The sequence below is a fragment of the Martes martes genome (assembly GCF_963455335.1).
Source record: "Martes martes genome assembly, chromosome: 10".
Classification (NCBI taxonomy): Eukaryota; Metazoa; Chordata; class Mammalia; order Carnivora; family Mustelidae; genus Martes; species Martes martes.
In genome coordinates, this window is record NC_137898.1 from 3,709,799 (window position 1) to 3,724,004 (window position 14,206).

Sequence of the window (14,206 nt, forward strand, 5' to 3'; positions counted from 1 at the left end):
CATTTTGGGGTACTTTCATTCTTTTTAAAAGAGTAATTGTGTAATGTGGTTGGACTGGGAGGATACATAGACTCTCTTCCCTTGGACACCAGGGGCATTTTCCATGACCTTCCTTTCGCCTCCTGCATCATGTTGGGCGCCGCTGGAGCGCGGGGTGCACGTGCAGCCGGGGCTGCGGCGAGCGTGGGAGGACGTCCCGCAGGTGAAGTGGCAAGGTCACGGGCACACACACCCCCTCTCGGCTCTGCCCGCCTGACCGCGAATCCCGCGCTCCAAACTTTGGCCCATCTCTTCGCCCCTGTTAGGATGCACTCATTGCTTATCCTTTTTAGCAAGTTCTCTAGAAACCACACACATTATTGCCTTAGTTGTGATATTTAGGACAAACACCTCCAGATTGTTCTTTGCCTTTTAATGTTATCCCCACTTGGGGCATGCGCGAGTTTGCAGGTGCACGTAGTGAAATACATCGGTTTTCCCTTCCTGATTCCCTCCGGGCTCTTCTTGTGGAAGGACGGCCCCTGCACGCTCACCTGGACGTCCCACCTGGAACTTCAACCCTTTTTTTTTTTTTTTTTGGCAAAGGTGTCTGGACTTCGCGGGCCCCGCCCCCGGCGCGCATGCGTCCGGGCCTCCGCGGTGCCGGCTGGGCCCTCCGGCGCGCCGTCCTTACCCGGCCTGCCCCGCGCCGCCGCCCCCGGAAGTGGCCTCGCCTCCGCAGAAGCGGTGAGTGGGAGCTCCGGCCTCGCGGGGGGCGGCGGCCGTGCGGGCGGCGGAGCCCGAGGGGCAGGGCGAGCCGGGCCGGGCCCAGCCGGGCCGGGCCGAGCCGAGCCGGGCCGGGAGCCGCCATGGCGGGGAGCCAAGACATGTTCGACGCCATCGTGATGGCGGACGAAAGGTGGGTGGCGGGGCCGGGCCGGCATCTTTCTTCGGCTGCGAAGGCAGCGCGGGCCTGGTGCGACGCGGGAGCGGGCGTCGGGTGGAGGGCGCCGTGCCGTCGGGCACGGACGCGTGTGGGGCCGAAGTGCCGGAGCCGCTGCTTTCCTCCTCCTCCTCGGCGGCGCGGCACGTGCCCAGCTGCTCCCCCAGACCCGCCTCCCGGTCCGGGGCGGCCCCGAGCATCTGCTCGGCCTGATGCCCGCCTTCCTCCGGGGACGGCCCGGACTTGGGTGGGACGGACCTTTGCCATCTGGGCGCTGCCCCTTTTCCTTGTTTCTTCGTGGTGGGACATACGGCAGCATTCACGGACGTGCTGATAAATGTGTCAGACGTCATCCCGCTGCCTCCGGGGCCCCTGGGGAGTGCCTGGGGCTGTGACGGTGGGGACCCTCCTCCAGTGCCCGGCCCACTTGACACATCAATAGGCCTCAGTCGTGGAAGACAGCGAGCGTTTAACCACCAGCCGCTGACGTTTATTTCGAGCTTTGTGTGAGCCCACCAGCGAGCTCAGGGTTGTCTCCGCGGCAACTGTTGTAGCCCTCTCTGTGAATCAGGGTCTGTGATGCAGCGTGTTTTACAGATGAGGAGGCAGGATCACTCCCCGGGGTCCCGTCGCCAGTAAGTGGGAGCATATACTGCCTCCCTGCGGGGCGCTGTCCTGCTTCTTCTGTTTGTGGTGACTTAAGGTTAAGATGGTCCCACGTCCACTGTTGAGCCCGCAGAGCCCCAGCCATTGCTGTATGCCGGGTACCACTGCCTCCGTGTACTTTGTGGTGATCCGGTGGCGTTTCTCTCTTCCCGGGTACGGAGCTGTGATGGAAAGCTGCGTGTGTGGCACAGTGTTGGGAAGCGGTTCATGTCATGCAGGGTGCACTCTCAGAGCTCTGGCTCCCTAGCCTGGCTGCACTCGGGAGTCTCCTAGGAGGATTCAGAAAGTGCTCCCGGGCCTTCCTCCTGACGGGGTGTCGGGGGGCCCGGCCCTGGAATTTGTGTCTCTAAAACTTCCCTGTGTTTCTGGTATTCTATCAGGTGTGGGATTCATGAATTTGCCCCCCCCCCCCCCGCTGTAGAAGAGGCAGATTGGGCTTTGTGAGGTGCGGCGACTTGCCCACAGAGGCGGAGAGGGTAGAGCTGGGATCATGACCTCTGTTTTCTGACTTAAATTCAGTACAATTTCTTCTATGCTGTGTCTTGTCTTGCTGAGTCTGGGGTTTATGGGAGAGAAAATTTCTTCCAGGAAAAACAGTCTTTCTCCTGTTTTTTTGATCAAGCTCGCCTTTCCATCACAGGTTTCACGGGGAAGGATACCAGGAAGGCTACGAAGAAGGCAGCAGTTTGGGTATAATTGAAGGAAGACAGTATGGCACGATGCATGGAGCCAAAATTGGATCTGAGGTAAGCTGGGACCCCCCCCCCCATTTTTAGAAATGAATCCTCTTCACTCATAGTTTATAATTTTCGGCGATGGTCAGTGTGGCAGAGCCAGGAGTTCCAGCCTCTTGGAATGGCTGCGGACTAGACAGTATAGATGGGGCATCGTCCTTCACCCAGACCGACAGGGCGTGTTGCTGTACCAGCACACCTTGCCCCCAGCTCCGCAGGTAGCGTGAGGTTGTCATATGGAAAGTCTGTGCATCTCTGTGCCAGGAAGGCCTGTCGGCACCGTGTTTCCAGCAGCATTTGCTCACTTCTTGTCTCTCTGTCACACCTCACTGATTCTTGCATTGTTTCAGACTTTTTCGTTATGACTATTACATTTGTTTCTGTGATGTGTGACTCGTGATGATGACTTGCTGAGAGTCTGATGATGGTCCGTGTTTTTTAGCCATAAAGTATTTTCTGCTGAAGGTACGTGCAGTGTTCTGCAGACCTAGGGCCGTCTCACCGAGTACAGTACAGTGTGGCGTAACCGTAACTTTCCTGTGTGCCGGGAAACTAAGCAGTTCATCTGTTGACAGTCGGTCTGGAACCGAACCCGCCTCTCTGAGGGGTGCCTGCTAAAGAGAAGGTGGTGTGGTCTGGGGGACGAGAAAGCCGGTCCTCGACCATCTCAGCTTGCACCGGCGGATCACGGTGCTTCTGCCATCGGATCACGGTGCCTTTGCTTCCTGAATCCTTACCCTGTGTCACCCTTCCCACCGAAGTCCTCCAGACCGTGATCGGTCTGCCCTTCCCCGTCGATGGGCCCTCATTCCAGAAGACTGGCTCTGAGCGGCAGAGCCTAGCGGGGGGGTGGGGCGTGAGGACTGCGGTAGATGTCTGCTGCGGCAGAGGGGTCACCGCAAACCCGGGGGGACTCCTACAACAGACACTGGACTGGGTGCTTCAGGCTCCGCGCCGCCGGGGCTGGAGGCAGGCCTGCAGAGACTGCTCACTCACACCGCTGCTCTTGCCGCGTGCACGTCCCCGCAGGGCTGCCGGAGCGGCCCTGTGACACTTGGGCCAGCGATGGCAGGAGTGATGTTTGCTCCTCCTAAATTCAGAAGCCACGCTGTGCCTTTTCTGTGTCCTGTTGGCTACGGCTGCAGTTAGAGGGGACCACACGGGACACGAGACCCAGGGGTGGAGCCAGGGGACCTTCGGGGAGGCCGTCGCCCCACTGAAGGCTTGGCCACCTGACTTCCGGGGTCTGATGCCCAGCATGTGCTTCCAGAACCACAGTGTGAGAAGCACCACTGCCCTTGGTCCCCACCTTTAGTTCGGAGAGCGTGACAATTAGATATAATGTAGCTTGTTGCTTATTAATTTCCGTCTTCACTTTTTTGTGAATTCACAGATCGGGTGCTATCAAGGCTTTGCTTTCGCTTGGAGATGTCTCCTGCACGGCTGTGCCACCGAGAAAGACAGGTAGGATTTAAGACCTCTTCCTTTTTCATTGTGTGGAGCAGGAGTGTGGATCCATAGCTTACCCTGACTTCGGGCAGTTCGTGCCTCCGTGTCCTCATTTGTCACGTGGAGAAAATAGACCAGACTTGAATGTGGTCCCGATATTCGCCGGAAATTGTGCCTTGTGCAGATCTTGTTTTCGGTGTCCGGCGAACACGCGTTATTACTTGTCAAGCCCTCGTAGAGCCGTCTGCCGGTTCCCTGCAGGCATCATAGCACCAGTGGATTTTAGATCCCCTGCTGGTGAAAGGTTATTGAAGTGGATTCTGTCTTCTCGTTCATCTTTCCCAGAGCTTCTGATAAACACGGTACGGTAGCCTCGGTATGGCTAGGGTCGGAAGTGGGGACTCTGTCGTCGCTAGGTTTTTAGCGCAGCCGACTAGGTGTGCCAGTGAGATAAGGAAGCGTGTTTGACACGTGTCTGGTTCCTGGTGGTGCTGAGTAAATGGTAGCTATTTTTTGGGTCGTTTCGTAATCTTTTGAAACTGTTCTCGCTGTATACCACCTGCAGAAGCCCCAGGGACCCTGTTGCACATCTGTCTTCAGTCTTAACCTGGGAATGAGCCCTGAAGTCAAAGGCGTGTGTGGCTGGGCGGTCCCGCTGCTCCTGGGAGCCCAAAGTTGGCTTCAGCTGGTGCCGTGCCTCATTCTGATGCCTGCTGTCTTCTCCTGGCCCCAGAGGGGCCCAAGGACAGCGGAGGACGGCAGGGAAGGTGGCATTCCCCTGTCCGAGTGACTTGTCTTACTTGAAATATTTTGAATTTCTCGAATTGGGGCGCCTCCGTATTCGAATGTGAGGACGAGAGTGCTCGCAGCTGACTGGGTGATGCTGAGATGGCCTGCCCTACCCTGATCGAGTCCCTGGGCCGCTCTGGCGGCCCGAGTCGCTGGCAGTGGATGGTCGGGGCAGGGATGGTCCTCTGAGGACTGCGAGAGCAGTCGAGGTCACGTTTAGCAACTTGGGGCACCACTGGGTGGCAGGTGAAGCTGAGCTTGGCGCTCCACTCCAGCCTCCGAGCTGGGGTCCCTGATTTCTTAAGGCTGCGCACCCCACCTGTCTCAGCTGGAGGAGGACCCACGCCGTTCGGCTGGGGACTGGCGGAAGCTGTCTGGCGCACCTTGCTGCCGCCCCCTCCCCACCAGCGCAGCCCGAGGGTCTCCTTGAAACACAACCTAGAAGCCTGTCTCCTAGAGCTGTGGGTCATGGTTTTTTGCATTTTTGTGTCAGTACAATTTTTTAAATAATGGTAGAGGGTTGATAGAGGACCTTCCGCTTCCTTATGTTCCAAGGAAGGAAAACCCCTATCTGCGTTTCCATTCAGTGACATAGGGGCTTTTAACACGGGAGAAACCACGGAAGACGGTGTCTCAGACTAAGGGATGGTGCTTTACGTCAGATGACCGTGGATTTTTGATGGACTTGGAGGTGCTTCTCTGTCTCCCCACCCCTGGCCCCCCCAGCAGGGTGGTGGGGGCCGTGTGCGGGCCAGCGTTTGGCCAGGGCTGAGCTTGAGGTCTGGCGCCGGCCGCGCCGTTGGATCAGCCGGGAGCAGGCACGCCCTGCTGACGGGCATTGACTTTGACGGTGTGACAGGCCGGGTGTGTTTCGGAGTAGCTTCACGGACCAGAGAAGACTAAGTTGCTACTTGCCAACTTAAAAGTGGGTGTATTTTTATCATGCTGGAATACAGCCGTTTCCCACATGTTGGCATCCGCCTTCCGTTGCCCCGGAACCCGAGTGCTTCGTTGCTTTAATTGACTTCCTTTTGACCTTTTACAGTTTGTGTTGTCTTAGAGAGGTGGCCGTCGTCATTCTCATTAACTGACTTGCTGTCGCAGACTCTGCATGTGTCTGAACAGCAGTTACGAGCCGGTACTTAGGAGGTGGTGGTTGCTTTTGATTCGTCCTGGGGAAGAGTTCTGTCGACTTTCCATTAATCAGACATCTGGCATCCTTCTGACGCTTGGATGGCCCATCTCGGTCATCTGGGTGGTCTAGGGGCGCGCACATCTGGGAACGGTCTCCCCCAGCCCCGGGTGTGAGCCCCGGTCTCCAGGGTCCGGTGGAAGCGAGGAGACCTTACGCCCACTATGCACCTTCCCTGGGCTAGGTTTGGGGCTTTGCGGAGATCACTTCTCCTCTCGAGAGCTGTGAGGTGGCTGTTGAGTCTGCATGTCACAGAGAAGTTAAATACCGGAGGGCTGGGAGCCAGCTCGCCTCCCTGCAGAGCTTCGCCTTCCTGGGAAAAGGAACTGGACCCAGACACCGGACGCCGAGTCCTGCCCTTTGGAGGGAGGGCCTTGCTGGTCTCCCTGCCGTGGAACTCCCCAAGGCTGTGAGCGTGATGTTCCTGGGTCCCGGAACGCCCCAGGCCCACAGCAGGCTAGATCGTGTCGCAGCGCTCTCTCCTTGCCTCGTTTTGTCTGTTCCCAGATCCGTGACCTAGAGGAGGTCGTGGCGGGGTACCTCAGTCGCTTGCTCCCTGGCTGGGACACAGCACACCCGGAAGGGCCGTACCGGCAGCGGAGCGCTCGCGGGCTGTGGGCGGGAGCGCGTTGCTGGGGGAGTAAATATCACTGAGTGAGAAGCTCGTTCTCGGGCTTCCGGACTCGGGCATGCTTTGCACGCCCGTTGCTCCAAGTACGCGATCAGCATCGTCGTCGCGTAAGCCGAGCCCACTGTGTGCGAAGGACTAAAAGTTTTTATTTCTGTGCTTTACAGCAAAAAGATGAAGGCCTTAGAGTCGTTGATTGGGATGATTCAGAAGTTCCCTTACGATGACCCCACTTACGATAAACTTCACGAGGACTTAGACAAAATTAGAGGGAAATTTAAACAGGTTTGTCTGCTGCATGTGTTTCTCGGCTCGGCCTGCCTTTCTCCTCGCCCGCCGCGCGCTGCCCCGGGTGCTCACGTCGCTCGTGGTCTCGGGGCTGCGTGTCCCCGCGCATGGTCCACAGAAGCACGTTGTTTTTGGGTTTCTGTGTGAGAAAACTGAAGACGGTCTAGAGAACGAACAGTCGTTCGAACTTTCGGGGTTGGTGTAGACACGAAAAGCAGCAGGTAGAGAGAAAGTTTCGTTCTAATTTGTGAGTAGAAATAAGTAAGATTTCAAAAGAGTACATCTTTTTTTCTTTTGTGTTTTCAGCTTTGTTCATTACTAAATGTTCAGCCAGACTTTAAAATTAGTGCGGAAGGTTCTGGACTTTCGTTTTGAGGATGACAGATGAACAAAGACGAAACATCAAGGAACAGATGTCCGTATGTTAAGTGTTTAAAAATGTGATTCAAGGCAAAACAATGATGGAGTAGTCATTGTTCTGTGGGGAGGGTTCCAGTTTGGTCAGTGAAAGGGCTTCCTCCTCCCTGGGGGCTGCCTGTGTCGCCCGGGGGCCCCCCGCGGCCCCTCCACACAGGCCTGGCCTTTGTTGGGCCCTGTCTGCTGTGCAGTCTGAGTGAGCACCCGCTGGGGCCCTCATGAGGCCACTTGCCTCCAGGGTCGCTGGCCCGGGGTCCTTTCCGGCTGGGCAGGCCTGGCTGGTTCTAGAGTAGGGGTGGCTCTGGCTGGGATTTCCCCTGCCCCGAGCCTGGACTCAGAGCTCAGAAGAACAGTTTTTTAGGAACCGAGAACGCGGGCTTGACGTGACGCAAGGTGGTGGGCAGCGTGGTGGGACCGACATTTGCGGACCCCGAGGATGTGCCAGTGCTGGGTGATGGGCTTCCCTGTTCTGTGTAATCCCTCCAGTGTTCCCACTTTACAGATGAGGAAACCGAGACCCGTGGGGAGCGCCCAGTGCAAGGGCATCGGCAGCAGAGCTCGGACTCCGATCCCACGCCCGCCTGTTACCGCGTCTTGCGCTGCCTGCTCTGAAACGCACGGTCACAGCCATGGAGTGGGCGGCTGCTCTCAGGCCCGGGGTGTGCGGGTCCCCACTGCGGTCCGTGGAGCCACAGGGAGTCCCTGTGGCCCGCTGACACGGCCTCTGGCCAAGAGGGGCTTCGGAGGGAGCCCGGGCACGCTCTTCGCACTGTCTCCAGATGGGGCTGGGGCTCTGCAGCATTCAGACGGTTAAGGGGGCAGCACTGCAGGCGAAAGACGGAAGGTTGGGCTGCCGTGGTCTCTGCAGACTGGGGGAGCCTTGTGTCGAGGACGCTGCGCTTCTCCTGTGACGCGACTTCTCTTGTCTTCTGCCTGCACTTCGCAGGCATCTGTATCCAGGGGAGGTATGGGTGGGGGGACAGGGGCTTCCGTCAGTGGTTCTGGGGCATCCCTCTGCCCGTCGCCATGCCCTCTGGGGGTGCCCTCCGCATTGCTGGCAGGTCCACCGGCTTCTCTCTGAGGCAGGCATGAGGTGAATAAAGGGGTAACCATGAATCTGTTCCAGTTTTTAACATCGTTCTGGAACATTCCAGCGATGGCTGCTTTGCTGCGCAAGCTGGTGGTCCTGAGCACGTGCCGGAGCCTCCAGGTTGGGGCCCCCGCAAGAGCGGGATGCGCGTTTGTTTCCCTCTCCTTCGGTTCCCCGGGCCAGTGCGCCGAGGAGGAGAGTGGGGCTTGATCCTGCCCTGCTGGTGTGTGCGTCCCTGGCCGTGGCCCTCCACTCGGCCCCCCCTGAGTTTCTGGGAGCTGGCGTGCTTACGGCTGCAGACAGTGCCCGACCCCCGTCCGGGTCCCGCGGCCACAAAGGCCAGCAGCGGGCGTCCCTCGCCGGTGGGACAGGCCGGGGGGTGGGATGGGGGCAACTGTGGTGGTTTTCTTTGGTGGGTTGTTGTGTTTTCTAAGTTCTCTGTTGTGGTGATAAGTGGAGAGAAAAATAAATAGCCCATTTTAAAGCAAAAAAAAACTGTCTGGGAGCATTTATAACGTGACATCCAGCGAATTCATTTCTTACTCCCACGGTATCTGGGGTCCAGGTCTGAGGGCAGGTGTGCGCTGAGTGGGCCAGGCTGTTGCTGCCGGTTGCATTTCCGTCCATGCGTCTCATTAAAACACGTAGACGGATTCCTGTGAGAAAGTGGCACCCCGTGATGAATGTTCAAGGGGGGGTTCCATTCCTCCTCGAGGACCCTGGCTCAGCCACCGTCAGCAGCTGTAACTGGTCTCTCCTGCCCCAGACTCCTCCTCTGTCCCCCACAGTTCGGCCCCTCCTGTTCCAGGGCTTCGTGTGAGCCACGGGCAGCCGCGGGCAGGGGGGTGGTGGGGGGAGCTGAACTTCAGAGCTCTCCTCTGGACATCGGGCTTGGCCTGGGCCCGCCTGGACGCAGCTTCCGGGAACCTTTGGTCATACCAGCAGACCCCAGGGACAACGCACAAGGCCGCCGTGACACTTCCTTCGTTCTGTCCCGGGTGATGCCCCCTGCAGGGACGGGTCAGGCGTGAGCAAGGTGCTCTCAGCTGAGGAGATGGTGGCGGAAGTCTTCGGGGGCCTCCGGGAAAGCTGCTGTCACTATGGAGAGAGCGGATCTGTTGTGGAAATTGTCCTGTGGAGGTGACACCTGGGCTCACTACAGGCAGCCGACTGCCAGTTCTGGCCGAAGCCGCAGCCGGGCATGTGTCGCGGAGCGCTGGAGAGCACCTGGCCCCGGTGTCCTTGAGCCGCTGACAGCCAGCCCTTGGGCTGCTCTGCTTTCAGACTTCACGTTCCATGAGCTGACGATCGTCCCACTAGTTCACGGCCGCTCCAGGGGTTTCCGTCGTTCGCAGGCAAGGTGTCCTGCTTGCCCCCCGGCATTGCACCTGGTCCCATCCTGCGCACCTGCCTCTCTTGGATGTTGACCTTTGTCCCGATCGGCCTTGAGTTTAGGAGCTCTCCGGCGTGGGTTTTGTTCCTTTCTGACAGAACAAAACACTGGTTTCCCAAAGCTTTGGCCTGCTCCCTCCGTCCTGTTGGAAATTCCCAGCATGTCCTGTGCCACTGTTAGTCTACCCGGGCCCCATAACGGACACCACAGATGAGGCTCCCCCAACGGATAACGTACCGTCCCCTGGTCCTGGAGGTCCCGGCGTGGGCAGGGCGGGGTCCTCCTGAGGCCTCTCTCCTCGTGTGTGGATGGCTGAGCTCTCCCTGGGTCCTCACGGGGTCGTCCCTCCGTGCGTGTCTGTGTCCTGTAAGGATACTGGTCGTGCTGGATCAGGGCCCACCTTGGTGACCGCATGTTATCTCGATCACCTCTTTAAAGACCCCATCTCCAGGGGTACCTGGGGGGCTCAGTGGGTTAAGCTTCTGCCTTTGGCTCAGGTCATGGTTTCAGGGTCCTGGGATCAAGCCCCGGTCCAGCTCCCTGCTCAGCAGGGGGCCTGATTCCCCCTCCCCCCTGCCTGCTGCTCTGCCTACTTGTGATCTCTGTCTGTCAAATAAATAAAATCTTTAAAAAACAAAAACTAAAGACCTCTGTCTCCAGATACGGTGATGTCCTGAGGTACCGGGGCTCAGGAATTCAATGTCGGAATTTGGGGGACGCAGCTTAGCCTACAGCAGCCACCCTGAGCAGCTGCGGGGAAAGAATGTTGACCGAGGACTTAGAGGAGAGAAAACGTTTCACCTGGAGCTGTGTCATTGAGCTCTGGAATGTGAGTCATCAAGGGCAGTGTCTGTGTACAAGCCGAACTGTCCTAGCAGAGGGTGACGGTTTACTTTTCATTTCATATTTTTCTCCACCCGGGGTCGGAGAAGGATTTGAAGGCACTTGGGGAGCATGTAAGGGGGGTGTTCAGAATGAGGGAAGGGGAAGGTGGGCAGGGAGGGCTTCCTAGAGGAGGTACCCTCCACCCTACTGCTCTGCTGGCCCTCGGCTGTGCTCCTCCGCGTCCTTCCGCCATCTCTCTCGCCCCAGGGTGTGGCTGAGAGGGGCAGAGACCTTGGGGCCAGCCCAGCCGCGGCCTCTCGCTCGGCCCCTTTCCGTAGAGTTGACTGCCCTTGGCCTAGAAGGGGGAGACTTGAGCCATGAGAACCTAGGGTCACTTACCGGGTGGTTTCAGGATTTAGAGAGACACTGCGTGGGGCTGTGAGCACAAGGCCGGGTCCGCCGTTTGTGCTCGGTGAATGCGAGCTGGGACTCTCCTGGGGACGAGGGCAAGGAGCGCTGGGCTGGCTCTGGGGGGCGGGGCCCGGGACCGGGGACTGGGATGCGCAGCTCGAAGGGAGGCCGTGTGTGGAGACATTGGCCCGTCTCCACCAGACGTAGCTGAAAACGGAAAGGGTTCATGGCCCCCTCGGCCTCTGAGGCTCGGGGCCCACTGAGGCCCCTCAGGAGGGCTCTGCATTCTCCTCCCCCACCCTGCGTGGCGGGGATGCCCCGGATGTGGGCCCCAAGGCCCAGGCCAGAGCTGCCCGCCCACCGTCCGCGGGCTATTGTCTGCCCTGGGCCTCAGTGTGGCTCAGGCCTGGGGGCCCCAGGGCGGGCCAGGGGGCTGTGGGAACCGGATTAGAAGCCTCGCTGCGTAAACTCCTGATCAAAGGCATTCCTGGGATGACAGAGCCCTGTGTGCTGCAGAGGCCTGCCGGCTTGCAGGCCCCCAGCACCCCCGGGCACAGGTGTGCCCTCTGGAGCCAGTGCTGCTGTGGCCGCCGCTGGGAGTGGCCCGTCGTGGGACCGTCCTCCCCCGCAACTGCAGAGCCAAGATGTGCGGGCAGTGAGGCTTCCAGGAGGCCCCTGGGGCCCCGGGCTCCGATGAGTTCTGGGAGCCTGATGCGGGGGCGTGGCCGTGGCCCCTAGGAGCCTGGCAGTGCCCACCTCTGCAGACCTGACTCGCCTTCCAGCTCAGTGCCGAGTCCTCATGATGCAGGGGTCTGCCCACCGCCCCGGGTCAGGCGGTGTCTGCCACCCTGCAGCTCACAAAGCTGGGCCTAGCCTGCGGGCCCTGGCCTACTGCCCTGTCCATTGTGCTCGCGCTCCCACTTCCGAGCACCTGTGGGCTGGGAATGGGGCCGCGGAGAAGGGTCAGTGTGCACCTGTCCTCAAGGAGTGGGGGACACCCAGGGATCAGGATTCCAGAGCCAGGGGTGGGAGGGCCTGCAGGGAGCGCCCCCTTGGGGGAGGGATTAATAGTTGAGGCAGGGAGGCGGGAAGTAGTTCCTAGTGTCTGTAGTCCTGTGGGCGGACACTGGGGGAACATGAGTGAGTGGGGAGAGGTGGGGGGGATGATGGGTGGGTGATGGAGGTGAAGGGGAGAGCTGGCTCAGGTCTCAGGACCTTGGATGGAGCTGGAAGGAGCGAGAGGCCCCTCAGATGGTTGGGAGGTGGGGCCCAGCGAGGAGAGGTCTTTGGGCTTGGGAGAGGGGCAGCAGGAGGTGACTTGTCTCAGAAGTCCCTCAAAGGCCATCTGTTATCTCATACAGATTCGAGGGGCAGCCAGACCTCCCACCAGGGGACAGGGTGGGTGGTTTGCCAGGTAAGGCCTACAGAGTCCCTTCCTAGGGTCTTCCAAGACCCAAGGCGGGGCATGGGGAACCTCCAGAGCCCTTCTCCCCGCTGCTCTCTGCCCTGCAAGGGCTCCAGCTCCCCGGTCCGCGCCTCACTGCCCTCCCACTGAGCCCACAGACCAGCTCTGCAGGCCTGGCTCCCCCACTTGGTCGCCCTCATTTCTGCTTGAACCCGATGCAGTGAGATTGTTACCTCTGCTCCCCCAAAACCACTCCTCAGGATACCCCTGGCCTGCCCCTGGGGCTAGAGGCCTCCCCTGGCTCTGACGGCCCCTCAGTCTGCTGTGTCAGAGGCCGTTTCGGACCTCCAAGTCCTGCACCTGCCGGACGTGGGGCTGCAGTAGGGGAGGCGGCAGTCCCAGTGCCACCACAGCCCCTTCTCCCAGACGTCCATCTGGAGGCTTCCCGCTGGGAGGAGGGTCGCCCCGTGGGGCAGGTATGGTATACAGCAGGAGCCTCATAAAAGCCACAGCAAGCTGATCTGCCAAGGAGGATGACTTGGCTTCCTTCCTGAGCACTCACCACCCAACAGCCCCAGGGGTAGGGGGGTGAGGACACTTTGGGGACCCCAGACTCCAGGAAGAGGCCCAGGTCCCATGGAGCCGGCCGTGAGGCCTGCTGCTGCCTTTCCTGTCCGCTCCCCACCTCGGGCTGGAAATGAGGCCGGCCAAGTGCATCTGAAGCCGAGGCAAGCGTCACAGGTGTCCACGAGGCCTCCCAGGTCATGGGTCCGTGTGAAAGGCCACCGGACTGAAGCCCGAACGTGCACTTTGCTGTCGTCCCCGAGCTGGGTGGGGGTGCCTTGGGACCTGGACCATGATTCACCAAGAACAAACAGCAAGTTTACGCCAGAGGAAGGTTAGCGAAAGCTGGCTTGTTTATTTTCCCATCTGCAAATATCCTGGGGGTGGGGGTGTGTGCTGCTGGGGAGACGTGGGCTGGAGCCAGTCCTGATCAGCAGGCAGGGCCTCGTCACTGGGGTCAGAACTCCGCTCAGGTGGTGGGAGCCGCCTTGTAGAGGTGTCCTGACCTCTTTCCAGCCCCCAACCCCCACATGTCCTCCCCACCAAGAGCATCACGGACTCTCTGCATCACCAGGGGACCTCTGGCTGTGTCAGGAGTCATTTTGGGCTGTGACAACCAGAGACTGTCCTGTCGTCTGGCGGGTGGGAGTCTGGGGTGCGGCTAAACACCCCACAGTACACAGGACAGCTCCCAGGAGGATTTGGCCCCAAACATGGGCAGTGCCGGGGTGGGAGCCCCCGCCTTCCTGCCATCCCCCCAGCCCAGGACCCGGCAGCTCGGACCCTGTTCCTCAGCCCCGTGCCCCTCGCTCCCCACCGGCCCCAGGAAACAGGCAGGCCCTGCACTGGGGTTTTAATCAATTTTATTTCTAGACTTTTCACGTTTGTCTTTTGTTTTCTGCTGGAAACGTGCCGGTTACATGTCTGTGCCACAGTGTGCAAGCCGAGCACCCCCCAGACCAAAAGTGCCCGCCCACCAGAGACCCTCACAGACTTGCTGGTCACAGGACAGACTCCGCTGTGCTCCCCAGACCTGCCGCCGGCCTTTGGCCTTTGAGCGCACATAACGTTCAACCCCTCCCCCCCCACCACGAGGACAGACCGTCCCTCAAGGACCCCGTTTGGTTCAGACACAGAGATGCTGCACCAGAACGGTTGAGGTAAGCAGAGGCAGTGTTCCTGCAGGGGCGGGGCAGGGCGGGGCCAGGGCCTGCCAATGGCCAGGGAGCACCCAAGGCTGACCCAGCCGGGACAGGGGCCACCCCGGGGTGCAAATCCTTTTGGTTCGGCAGCGTGCTAGGCGACTCGGGCACGCAGCACGGTCAGCCGGCTTCACTGAGATCTGGAGTCTTTTTGTTTTTAAATCAGCATCTTGCTGTAATACAGAGAACACACAGAACACTGGTACTTAACAGAAGCGACACCCGGAACGT

The 14,206-nt window shown here is 59.6% G+C and overlaps 1 protein-coding gene across 3 annotated transcripts; it reads left to right on the forward strand.

Moving 5' to 3' along the window:
• Positions 1-703: 703 nt before the first annotated feature.
• On the forward strand, positions 704-8,661 carry LTO1 (LTO1 maturation factor of ABCE1). 3 transcript variants are annotated; one of them, XM_080816088.1, is made up of 6 exons: positions 704-898; positions 2,229-2,334; positions 3,716-3,786; positions 6,548-6,665; positions 6,975-7,087; positions 7,588-8,661. In XM_080816088.1, exons 1-5 carry the CDS (start codon positions 849-851, stop codon positions 7,041-7,043), a joined length of 414 nt encoding a protein of 137 aa, XP_080672214.1. In that variant the 5' UTR covers positions 704-848; the 3' UTR covers positions 7,044-7,087; positions 7,588-8,661. The 3 variants fall into 3 exon arrangements, with proteins under 3 accessions (XP_080672214.1, XP_080672215.1, XP_080672213.1); XM_080816089.1 differs by having other exon boundaries at positions 6,975-7,083; XM_080816087.1 differs by having other exon boundaries at positions 6,975-8,661.
• Positions 8,662-14,206: the final 5,545 nt, after the last annotated feature.

Excerpts from the sequence above, each read along its gene's own strand:
- LTO1 (XM_080816087.1), top strand. The coding sequence starts at position 849 with ATGGCGGGGAGCCAAGACATGTTCGACGCCATCGTGATGGCGGACGAA. Across the intron at positions 2,335-3,715 it reads GAGCCAAAATTGGATCTGAG|ATCGGGTGCTATCAAGGCTT; the intron begins GTAAGCTGGGAC and ends GTGAATTCACAG. Across the intron at positions 6,666-6,974 it reads TTAGAGGGAAATTTAAACAG|CTTTGTTCATTACTAAATGT; the intron begins GTTTGTCTGCTG and ends TTGTGTTTTCAG.